This window comes from Poecilia reticulata, linkage group LG1 (assembly GCF_000633615.1).
Source record: "Poecilia reticulata strain Guanapo linkage group LG1, Guppy_female_1.0+MT, whole genome shotgun sequence".
NCBI lineage: Eukaryota > Metazoa > Chordata > Actinopteri > Cyprinodontiformes > Poeciliidae > Poecilia > Poecilia reticulata.
Window position 1 is genome coordinate 11313210 of NC_024331.1, and position 12349 is coordinate 11325558.

The 12349-nt window shown below is 40.9% G+C and overlaps 1 protein-coding gene and 1 long non-coding RNA gene across 2 annotated transcripts in view; both read right to left on the reverse strand.

The window, feature by feature from the left end:
• The window catches only part of LOC103462877 (chromosome transmission fidelity protein 18 homolog), a 50082-nt gene extending 40996 nt beyond the window's left edge, over positions 1-9086 (reverse strand). The window contains exons 1-4 of the mRNA XM_008405912.2: positions 8947-9086; positions 8628-8852; positions 8370-8519; positions 2984-3114 (exon numbers count right to left, since the gene is read on the reverse strand). Coding sequence (XP_008404134.1) covers positions 2984-3114; positions 8370-8519; positions 8628-8774 — 428 coding nt within the window. The 5' untranslated portion in view covers positions 8775-8852; positions 8947-9086. The remainder of the gene's footprint in view (positions 1-2983; positions 3115-8369; positions 8520-8627; positions 8853-8946) is intronic.
• Positions 5013-7184, reverse strand: LOC108166502 (uncharacterized). The gene is made up of 2 exons (XR_001776859.1): positions 6886-7184; positions 5013-6722 (listed from the first exon to the last, which is right to left on the reverse strand). It is a non-coding gene; the product is annotated as an uncharacterized LOC108166502 (long non-coding RNA).
• Positions 9087-12349: the final 3263 nt, after the last annotated feature.

Here is a 12349-nt window from a genome sequence, read left to right on the forward strand (position 1 = left end):
TCCACAGGTAGCGTTGATCTCAAAGTTCACCTCCAGCCGTTGAATCTTTGTTTCTAAAAACTGWMGTCRTTSTAGAATACTGCTAATGTCCYWGGGGTYGGASGGRRGCATTTTGCYSTAGTTCAACTTGGAGGTGAAGAAAAGTGAGGTAAAAATMAAAGTGAGAAAATCTCCCGGTCCTTAGGTTTGAAGTAATCCAGTTATGATGTCGATAATGTAAATATAACCATAAAAATTGTGACTTTAAAAATAATTCACAGGCAAATAATTCACAGGCAAAGTTATCAGTAAGGACGAGAGAGAGCAGGATAAGCTGTTCCTCCTTTAGCTGCCAGAACAACAATCTCATAAATTAGAATATGACTAAAAAGTTCATTTTTAGTAATTCCATCACCAAGTGAAAGACGTAATGTTTCTACATCTTTATATCTCTTAGTATGTTTAATATATTCTAAAAGGTTTTTATTTTCAATAAGTACTATTAATCTGACAAGCCTCATCAGATTGTATATCCTAAGTTTTTGAGTAAGACAGCCTGGCATTCACATTTGGTTTTCACCTCATTCTTTGCACAAAAAAGGCCTTCTAGGGTGCACTATCCCTACCCACCCCCTGACTGTTCCCCATCAATTGCAACTCAAAGTCACACCCTTGTTTAACTTACTTGAGTTGCTGCGGTGTTCAGACGCCAGAGAACCTCAGCTCTGAGTGCAACAAAATAGGGATCCGCTTCTCCACAAGAAATAAGCATCAATGGAAAATTCAGAATATTTTAAGGCGTGATGAAAAACATGCCACCTTTTGTTACCTTTTACTGGCCTTAATTTTAGCTAATTTAATTTACTACCTTTTACTCCCACGCAGAAACTCTGTAAAAACAACATTTTGTGTGGCCCTTTCCAGATAGCACACGATGGTATGAACGTTGAATTATAGTCAGAATAGTTGATTTTTGGTTAATGTCAACAACTGACGGTGGATCAACCAACAAACAATCATTCAATTCTAGCCAATTAACTAATGTTGAAAAGATGTAATTGAATCAATGGTTTGTGGTCGAATTCTAATGACTAAAATGCCAATGCATAATCCAGTATTTTTCAACACAAATCTGCATGTAGATCCACATTCATTTGATGGTTGAATCAACATTGATATAGTGTCAATTATGGTTGAAACCCTAATGTTGATTAAACATGCAAGTCACCGACCACTTTCAATTTTGTTTCAATGTCAGGCTTCAATGTAGATTCAATGTTTCTGCCTGACATTGTTTTAATGTTGTGTCACTCGTATTGTGCTACCTGGGTCAGGTTCTCTGGTAGATCATTACACAAACGGGGGTCATTTTACTGCTTATTTGGCATCCAGACTAACGGCACCAATGTTCACAAAGCATTGGTGAACATTAGGTCTGCTTTGTGAACATTGGTGCCTTTATTCCAGTGGTTCTTAACCTTTTTTGAGGTACCGAACCCCCTCGTTTCATATGCGCATTCACCGAATCCTTCTTATATAGCACTTTTCCAATCAGTTTTGACAACTCAAAGCGCTTTACACTAGTCACATTCACCCATTCGCACTCACAAGCGCTCACACATTTATACACTGATACACAGATCGGTAGGCAATTTGGGGTTAAATGCCTTGCCCAAAGGCACATCAACATGAGGTAGGAGGAAGCTGGACTCAAACCTACAACCTTCTGATTGCAAGATGACTACTCTACCCACACAGCTACAGTCGTCCCCTACTTTGGCATTCAAGACAATAATTCTGAATGTCACACCGCCAGAACAACACATAAAATAAGAAAAAAAACATAAGTCGTAATAAAGCTTCCAGTTCATACTCATCTAGACCTGGAAAATAACATTAGCAAATTCTAAAGTTTTCCCAAACGCAAACTAACAAACTTTACTTACATTTTCTTTAGGGATGCACCAATATAAAAATGTGGGCTTGTATTGATATTGGATATTAAAGATGATCCCTCCAGATCCAAAACCAGAGCAGTCCAATGACATATGTCCACTTGTGCCAAACATTTAGGCTGCCTTTGATGTCAACCACTCATTTCCAAACTGCCCTTCTCTACCAGTCACAGGGTGGTGTTGTGGTGTGCCAGTGAGGGCAGGTACAGGAAGGTGTAGATCAGGAGCAGCAGCAGCAGAGCCAACACCAGGGGCAAGCACCAGTCATTGGTGACCAGCACCTCATCACAGCGAGCCTGCAGGAAGGAGCCGTCCTGGACGCCCGGCTGCTCTTCAGCCAGCCGCAGCATGCCTGGAGAATCACAGCCTGACAAACCGTTAGCCTCACACAGGCTCGGGAATCGTTGAAACACGACGTGGAACTGAATAAAAGTCCCAAACATGAATACAGCCTCCAAATCTAGCACTGTTCTAACACATTCCTGCTCCAGAAACATTGAATTCCGCCATATGTCATCTGAGCCCAATTCTTAGTCAATCCCACTCTACAACAGTAATGAGGCTTTGCCGTCTGCGAGCCTGTTCTGACACAACAACGGTCACACACACGCACACACACACACACATGTTTGTCAGGCTATCTTTGTGGGGACTTTCCATTGACTTCCATTCATTTCTACACCCCAACCCTAGCCCTCACCATTACATACTTAACCCTCACACCTTAGTCCTAAACCTAAACCCCAACCCAAAAACAGCATTTCCCCTTGTGGAGACAGTGGGTCCCCACAACATAATATGTGTCAGGAAAGTTGTCCCCACAAGGCATTAAATCCCTTGTGATGTGTGTGTGTCCATGTGTTTGTGTGCACGCACACACACTCCAGGTAATAAAGGGATTATTCTCTAAGCTGTTATGCAGAGAAACCACAGTGTGGACTACCGCAGTGACCTTCAACACCCCAACAGCTCACACATCTGCTCAGTAAGTTTCCCTCCCCACTGGCTGGTGGGCAGCAGGTGGTTTGTTTAGGTGTGTGTGTACTCACGGCTCCAGCATGAAGGTGTACTGCCCCTCAGGTGTGCGATCCTGCCTGTATGAGAGGTTGTAAGCCAGCATGGTGTTGATCAGCTCCCGCATCAATTCCTTCTCTCTGCTGCTAAAAAGCTGAGGATTCACCTAAAAGTAGCAAATACTGCACATTGAGCAGGTGTTTAGTGCAAAAAAGGATCAACATATTGAAATGGCAGGTTTTTGTGGTATTGAATTGAAACATGATCAATCATTCTTCCAAGACATGTGCAAGACATGTGACCATGTCTTGCACAATTCAACCAAAACTAAAAAACTTTTTTTTTTTGAGAAGATTGGGGCATTGTCTGCATTCAACTTCTATGTACCACAAATCTAGAACTTTTTTTCAGTCTCTCCCCTGGTATGCAACCCATTTGCAAATGAACACTAAAGCTATAACTGACACTAGTAAAAACTAAACAAAGAATTTTCAAAAACCAACTAAACTAAGAAACAAATTACTAGAACTAATAAAAATTTAAATAGAATTGAAAATCTGAACTCAAAATCCGAAAATCAAAACTAAATAAAACTAGAAGTGTAAGCAGTTATCGGCAGCTTCCAAACCTGACCCAACAAGCCCACCCCTGACCCCGGTCCTCTGCCTCCCCTCGTCCTGTCAGCTTGGTGTTGCCAGGAATAGTCGTACATTGGTTGAGTTCGGAATTTGCAGAACAATGCTCACTCCTTAAAGGTGGTATTACAAACAGGGGCGCCATATAGGGGGGAAAAGTTAGGACAATTCCAAGGGCCCTTGACCGATAGGGGACCCTCCCACAAAAAATTATTTCATGTTTCTTACAGAAATAGAAAAGAAATGGGAGGCCCTGTCAATTACAAAATGAATCATGTAGTGTTTTTTAAATATCTTTATCAATAAAAATTAAATGATATCCCCTCCCAGACCAAAACTCATCTATATTTTCATTGAACCCCCTGCGTATCTGCCTGAAATGGTTTGTTCTAGCTTAGCACACTTGACGGTGTTCAGCAGCAGTCAGTAGAAGACAAGAGCAACTGTGGCAGTTAATATGCTGCCTAGAAAAATAGTAAAATCAGGTTTTCAAAAGAGAGAAAAGACAAGTGTCAATTTATGACCCAGTTTTTCTCCAAGAGAGGTGAGTAGACTGACATTATCAACCATTTAGCATAGTTAGTTAAGCTACAGACTACAATTTGCCTCCATTTCACTAGCATTTAATGAATTAAAGAATTTAACATCATTTTAATATATTTAACTTGTCCCTGTATCTATTATCACACTTAACAGATGAGTCAGTCAGCAGCAGCTCTAACCACCATATCAGCAGAACTCCGTACCCCTGTCCCAGTGTAAAAGGTGAGCAACACTGTGCCCAGTGACAATCTAGTTAGCATCATTTTAGGGATTTTTCCCATCTCTATAACTTCTTTACAATTACTCAACAAAAACTACGTGTTTATTACTCACAGAAATCAAAACAATCTTTAGAAAATCTTCCATTAGCCCATCTAGAAGTAAGTGAATGAGGTATGGTAATTTTATTTATATAGCACATTTTCAGCAACAAGGCCATTCATAGTGATTTACATGAATTAAAAGAAAATACAAACAAAATAAACCAAAGAAAAAAAGAGGAAAGAGATCAAAAGAAAACTAATCTAATGTTGATTTAGTATGTAAAATAAGTGCTCCTCTTCAAGGTTACTAATGCCCCTTTTCCACCGGCCCGCCCGGCTCGGTTCGGCTCGGCTCGCTTTCCTTGTGTTCCCACCGGCCTTTTCAACGGGGCTGGCGCTGCTTTTTTGGGTCCTGCTTCAGAGCAGGGTCAGCAGGGCCAGCCCGGGTTTGGTAGGTGACGCAAGCTTCGCTGCTGTTCACTGATTGGCYGAGGGCGTGGTCAGAAGAGCGAGGCGAAGAGAGAAGAAAAATGAAGGCGCAACGTTTGAAACTCGCTGCAACACGGAAGTGATGGAAGATACAAACAAGCCGTGAACTAAAAGATGCCGGCTTTTTTCTTTGCTTCGGATTTCAATATTCAGCCAGCAGCTCGATGGAGCGTAAGGAATGAGTCGCTTTTCTGACCGTAGTGGAGAGAATGGAAAGCCTCGTTAGCCGCTTCGGAGCCCCTCGGTGAACACCGACTCAGACGCAGCTAACGCCGCTGCTGCTGTCCAGCCAGGTGAGCAGTTTGTAGATATATCYGTCTGGTTKTTACTACATTTAAGGTTGCATACATACAGTCATGGACGACATTTAAAACACAAAGCCTGCTGTATTTTTATTGCTCAAACACAACATGCGCATTTTCTGAAGACACTCAGTTGCACATTACAGTAATAAATAACTCAATATTGTACAGCATGTTACCATCATTTGTTTATSTTTGTGTGAATCTACGAGCTTCAATTGTTTCTCATTTTGCTGTTGCATCTGAGTTTCCCCCATTGYGAGATAATAAAAAATGTCATATGACATCCTATTGTAAAATGGCTAGATATCAGTTCTTAATCAATTTGTTATGAATTATTAATTGTAGAATGAACAATAAACATGAAGAAATGATAGTGGTATTTTATCCATGGCTGTATGTCTGCATAGGTCTAAAACTTACAAGTAATTACATTTTGTCTTTAATTTGCAGAACTATTCCAGTTATTTATAATTCGGGCTGGATGGTAAAAAAAAAAGTGTTGTATGTGTACATTATATATATATATATATATATATATATATATATATAGCAACATGTCTGTTTTAAATAATTCCTTATGTGTATGTAACGTCCACATTAGTGACTGTTATTCATCTACATTTAAGTGCTATAAGCTGATTACCAGGGAGCAGAAGGAGAGCAAACTGGCTGACATGATGGAGAACCATCAGAACACCTGGATCCTTCAGCAGGAAGCAGCTACCAGCAGAGATGGCAGAGCAACAAGGAGAGTTGAGACAAACAAAAGAAAAATTAAAGTTGTTGTGTCTCAGTGAACAAAGTCTCTTTATTTCTGCTCACTCCACACATTATTGTACTTACTGTAGTTTATAACAAGCTCCTAATACAATCCTCCCAAAATGTGAGGAGCTTTAGCCTGAGTGAAAATAACATTACATTATATAAATATTTCATTGAACTTAACATTGTAGATTACCAACGAAGCCATCCAAAACTGAATACATTATTCAGCAAACCAAACATTTTGACATTATCATCAGGGCAGCTATTAACAAGAACCCAAAATACAAATCATGTTTGTTAGTTTCTAGTTTATAATCATCATTCTATCCACTCACTGTTTATCTGTCTTCCTGCAAAATCTTCAATTTAAGAAAGTGAGAAAATGTGTCCAAAACCTGTAACCTTAATTATAATTAAGACTGAGTTTAAACTTTTAACTCTTAGAGTTCAAAATGTGAAATCATGGAAGAGGAACCAGTCAGATTAGAAGCAATAAAGATTTATTTGTTCTCAGTATAACTTGGACATCAGGTGAATCATAATTAAACGTATTGAGAAGTTAAAAACAACAGACTGTTAATGCACTTCAACTCTGTAAGAACATCAGACACACTTTTTTTTATCAGAAATGTTTGATCAGCATATTGAGCTCATGTGATTGCTGCTCCAGAAAGGTGGAGGTCTCTGGACATCCTGAAGGTCAACACCGACTGGCAGGAAGACGGACATGATGAGATCCTACAACCCAAAGGCTGCAGGAAGAACCACGATGGTCTGCTGTGGCAGTTTGCCAACATGAAAACACATTGGAATATATTATGAATTAATTCTGACATTTTTTAATTATTTGCAACACCCTGACTAACATTAGCTCATGTATATTCGGCACTATTACAAGTTTTATCGTAGTTTAATACAAAAATCATCGTTAGCTTACCTGAGCCGTCTGAGCCACCTGCTTTCCTCCCGCTGCAGGGCGGAGATCAGCTCCTCCTCACCATATCGCAGTATTCCTCCCACTGTCACATTTTCTTGACGTCTCAGAAAAATGCAATCAGGCTATAAAAAAATTAGCTCAGCTCTCTCTTCTTTTTTTGTATCAGAAAAACAACAACTCGCATGTAACGAAGCACAGCTCAGAGCCTGGAGGCGGGGCGCTACACCCCCCCGCCACCAGGAGGCGGTACCCTGCTACAGAGCCGAGAAGGGCGGTGGAAACGTGGTCACTTTGAAACAGAGCCGGGCCGGGCCGGGCCGGGCCGGGCCGAGCCGAGCCGGGTTGGCCGGTGGAAAAGTGGCATAAGTATTCTCTGATCTAATTCCATTTCTGGGTTGGGAGAACAGGAGTCTGAAAAATAGTCTAACAATGTTGATCCGGAAGTTTCCTCTGGGCTTCTGGTCTCTGTATTTAAATAGTGAGTACTCTACAGTTTCTGAGGTTGATTGACAGCGCTAAGTCTGTCCTCCTGGTTCTGATTGGTTGGTTTTGGTCAGAACGGTGCATTTCTTTGGACAGCAGTAGCAGCTCAGGGAGCAGGTGGAAAAGATTGATCTTTTCACTGATATCTGTTTCATAGCAAACTATGAAACAGTTTGCCATGTCATGACATGGTGACAGCTTTAACAAATATTAAAAAACTTTTTTATTTAAGTTATATTCTGCAGCTTGAACAAAATGCAACTACAGAGCATTTTTTAGAAGTCTGGATTGCTTCATGTATATTTTGCACGTTGCCTGTGATTGTTGCTGGTGGGGAGAGACATTTCAATAAACTAAAACTAATTTTTTTAAAAATTTAAGCAACCTATTTGCTGTAATTTATGTGAACCGTTTCATGTAAATTTCACTTGCAATGAATATTGTGCTAGTATCAGTATTGGACCAAAGAAAACAAGGCAGTTGCAAGCCTTTAAAATTGTGACGCTTTTGATGGGTCAGATAGACTCAAGAAACTCTAACAGCAGGTGCGCAGGAGGGGCCCAATTTCATTTTTTGTCATGGGGCCCAAGATTCCTAGCAGCACTCCTGATTACAATAAATGCAGTTTATATGCAGTAGTGTAGGAGCAAGTCCAGTTGGGAATGCCTGAGGGAAGTCTGTGGTTCCCTCCTGGACCTGTTCCCCTGTGAACCAATCTCAGACAAGCGGAAGGCAATGGATGAATGGAAACATTTCAGCATTCTAAAAATGTGAACACACTTTCTGAAATACCTCTGGAATAATGTTTAGCTTTCAGACAGGGATGTTCTTGATGCTTTAAACTCGAGTTTGGAAAAAACCCAAAATAATCTCAGCAACATTTTAGGTTAAACTGTGCAGGATATATGCCAGATTAAAAGGTGAAAAAAGTTACTAACATTTTAACATGGGTATATTTTTTTTCAACTTCAAGTAGGGTTACAATAAATGATTTAACGTACAGGTCGTAGTTTTGGACAGATGATGTCAAGAAGCATCGTCAGAACATCTAAAGTGAGGTGGAGCTGGCCAATCCTGGATCTGATGCTTGCCGGGATGTCGGCCAACATGGTGGACAGAGCGTTCCTGCTGCTGAGGAGGCGAGTGGTGGCCTGCAGAGGACACCAACAGGAGTGCTTCAGAGTTTCTGTTACAAACACAAAACTTACCTCTCTTTTTTTTTTCATCAAACTTGTCATATTCAAGCACAAGACTGTAACCTCCTGGTGGCTGTGAGGATAGCTGATGCGGGGCACATGCGTGTGGGCAAACAGGAAGTGAAACATCACAGACAGGAAGGGCAGATATCTCAGCAAGGAGAAGTTCTGTCCATGCAGAATCACTTGATTCAGCCTGTCGGAGAACATCAGCCAATCCAGAGCCTCGGACACACTCTGCAGGTTGGGGTCCCTCACTCTCACTGACAAATAGTTATCGTAGAGGCCCTGGAGAAAAGAGGACAGTTGCTTTAATGTCATCTGTGCAGAAATTGAGCAAAGAAAGAAAAAAAGCATTGGTGAAGCTGATTGAGTTTATTACCTGAGAGATCTTTTCATATTGTCCACTTGATGAAGCGAGGTGCAGAATGTGCTGGAACCTCTGAAAGCCACTTCCTGAACCAGGCGCCTCTTCAAAGCCTTTGCCAATACGTTTTCTGATCAACACAAGACAACTTTGCTCAGCAACCAGTTAATGTGAAAAATATTCTAAAGACCTTTCTATTTACAGCCAAAGAATTATTCCCTGACTGCTTGTTTGCACTTAACATTTTACATTTGCTAAAATACACAGAGCTATTGAAAAAAAACATTTCACAGGGAAAGCCTGGTAGTGTTTACTAAATGTAACATTTCATGTTCAAATGCCAACACTGAATGGTAATAGTGTTGGCATAATACATAAAGCAATTATGCCAACACTAGGATTAACACAATAGGAGGACAAATGTTCCAGACGGTCTGAGGATTTCTGCTGATAGCTTCATTCTCTGTTTACATGTCGATAGTTGATCAATTTTCTCCTGAATCAGCTGCTGAATAACTTTTCTGGTTGTTGGGTTTCTTTTCCCGCAGAGAACTCAAAGAATGAGTCACTACAAGCATTCAGCCCGTTTATTGGTCAGATGAGTTATGGTCACGAGAACCAAATGTAAACACAGGAAGCAGCTCCCCAACACTGTCGCAATAAGTAATAAATCAATTAATTGCATAATAAATAAAATTAGCTTGATAATTTCCATTCTGATTATTAATAATGAACAGAGAGTGAATGAATAGAGAGTAGTAAGAAAGACAGTACTATCAATCCCATCTGCTAGTGCCAAAGTCTCCTTGGCTAACATGGTGCGTACCACTCTCCTAATCCGTCTGGGTTGCCAGCATATGGGTGAAAATTTTCCATCTTCTCTCATCAGCATGGCAAAATGTCCTCCTTGTGTCCCCTCCCTCTGAGAGGATTCCCATTGAGGAATCGCTTAACACCACTAGCTTGTGGTATTTGATGTCTCCTAAGCATTGGAATCTGAGGGTAACTTCCTCAGATTGAAGTTTTCTGATCAGTTTGTTTGCACAGTGTAATTGTAATTGTAGCATGTTTTGTGTTTGATGCCAAGACGGATATGTCACACATGACGTCAGGTCTGCTCTGTCCAATCTTGGATTTTAACATGTCCACTTCAGTGTCTGTTAATGGAGCCTCCCGCTGTGGTGCTCTGATGGGATCCATAGGAATGGGCTGTAGGTTTTTAATGTATGCACGCTGTTGTACTCTGATTTCATCCTGCAGAGAATGAGCCTCCATTCCAATGTAGTGGAAGCTGTTATGTTCTTCTCGTCCAACTTGAAAAGCAGCTTTCAGTTGGGGGATAATAGCTGAAGAAAGCATGTCTGAACCACCACATACAAAGTCATCTACATGGCATGCAAGAACTCCTGTCACCTTACAGAAATCATCTTGCCAGTAGAAGACAGTTGGATCAACTTTTGACACAGTTGATCCAACCCTAACCCTTTCACCTTGTACCAGAACAAGCAAGCATCTGCCAAACCATAAACACATTTAGCTTCCATACAATTTCTTCGCTCTCTGCCTCTTGAGGTGAACGAAGATACACATCCCGTGTAAAATCTTTCCCTTGCAAAAAAGCTGCTTTGATGTCCATAGAGTTCAGCTTCCATTTATTTTGGCATATAACAGCTATTGTTTAAAAGAACGCTCATTCCTATATTGTCGTTGAGATGTTCCGCAGCGATTTCCAATGCGCTTTCTCTTGCTCTTCCTGATAGCGACAGGGTAACCGCTAGGGCCTACTTCTTTTTGTCTAAGTCAGTAACAAGTCTCCAGATTTCAATCTCATTTTTCCAACTTTTGTAAGGCGTCTTCTCGTCGAACGGTGGGGGAACTTTGTAATTTCCAGCAGCAACCATCCTCTGCCACCAGTGTTGATTCAATAATCACACTGCTGATGTTAGCATCCACACTTTAATGGTTGCCATTAACAGTTAACATGCACTCCCGCGCTCCTCACACAACAGAATGAAAAAACTACAGCTCTAGCCCCGCCTCCCATTTCCTTACATCTAACACATACGCAGTATTCTACTTACAACTTAACAGGAGCAACCCAGACATTTGAATAATTGAGGTGCTTGCTGTTTGTGTGTTTTGCCAATATAGCTAGAAGCTCTCTCATTCACTCCATGAGTCGATTATTTCTCTCACAACAGTAAAGGCCTCTCTTGACCACATGGTGTGAGAGAATGCTCAACCACTCTTGTGGCGGCATCCTGGGTTAATATCTGTGCTGCAGTCAGATGGTCTTCACCACAGACTTTTGTTCTGTTTTATTGTCTGGATGTGACAATCCCTTCTGTGACTCACTGCTCTTTCTGCTGCATTGACAGTTTCACAGCAATACTTCAGGTCTGATGGCTGCTCTGCGATAAAAGTATGTCCTGTACTCTATGTTGTACCTTGACTCTCTTATTCATGGAGCAGTAGTTACATGCATAACATGTCACAGTGAAATGCCACAACATGGTGATAATTTTAACAAATGTGTAAAAAACATTTTTTTTACATAAGTTACTTCCTTAATCTTTAATGGAAGTTATGTAAAGCCACAAAACAACAGTTCATTAATCTCAAAGTATTTAAAGAGTATCTTGCAAAATTGATTTTTGAGCTGTGCATCATCTTGTAATGTTATTCTCTCATCAAAATCACACCTGGAGTGTTGCTTTGATTCTTTTATGCAGGTTTGAGAAATCCTTTTATCTCCATGGCAACCATTCAGCTGTGCAAAATGGCTGGGTAGACCTAGCTCTGCCTTTGAAGCACAGCTCCTCCTTGTAGCTTTATTTTCCAAGCTTCAGAGCTTCTGCCTCACAGAGCAGGCTTTCGCCATGACTCCCCCACTCAGCTCCTTCAGACTAGCCAGCAGCAATTAGCAAACAACTGGTAGTCTGCTGAGCTCATTAAAAGAGCTAGTTCTCAGTGAAACACAGGAAAAAACATTGTTAAAGGGTCAATAAAGGAGCAATATTGTGATGAACTCCTGAAGGCAGATCTTCAGGAAGAGTAAGAGTTTTTAAAGAGACAGGGGCTCAATTTCAACGAATTAAATCAGGAAGTAAAGTTTCTTTTAAGTCATATTATATATATACATATATATATACAGGGTTTACCCCAGAAAACTTGCTAAGCCCTGTGGTCGGGGCATTGAGGCGGCCCACTGGTGTGTTTTTGTTTTAACAGATGTTAACCCATCCATCCATTTTCTTCCGCTTATCCAAAGCTTATGACCATAGATGAAGGTGGGAACGTAGATCGACCGGTAAATCGAGAGCATCGCTTTTTGACTCAGCTCCCTTTTCACCACGACGGACCTGTACAGCGCCCACTTCATGGCAGACGCTGCACCAATCCGCCTGTCGATCTCCTG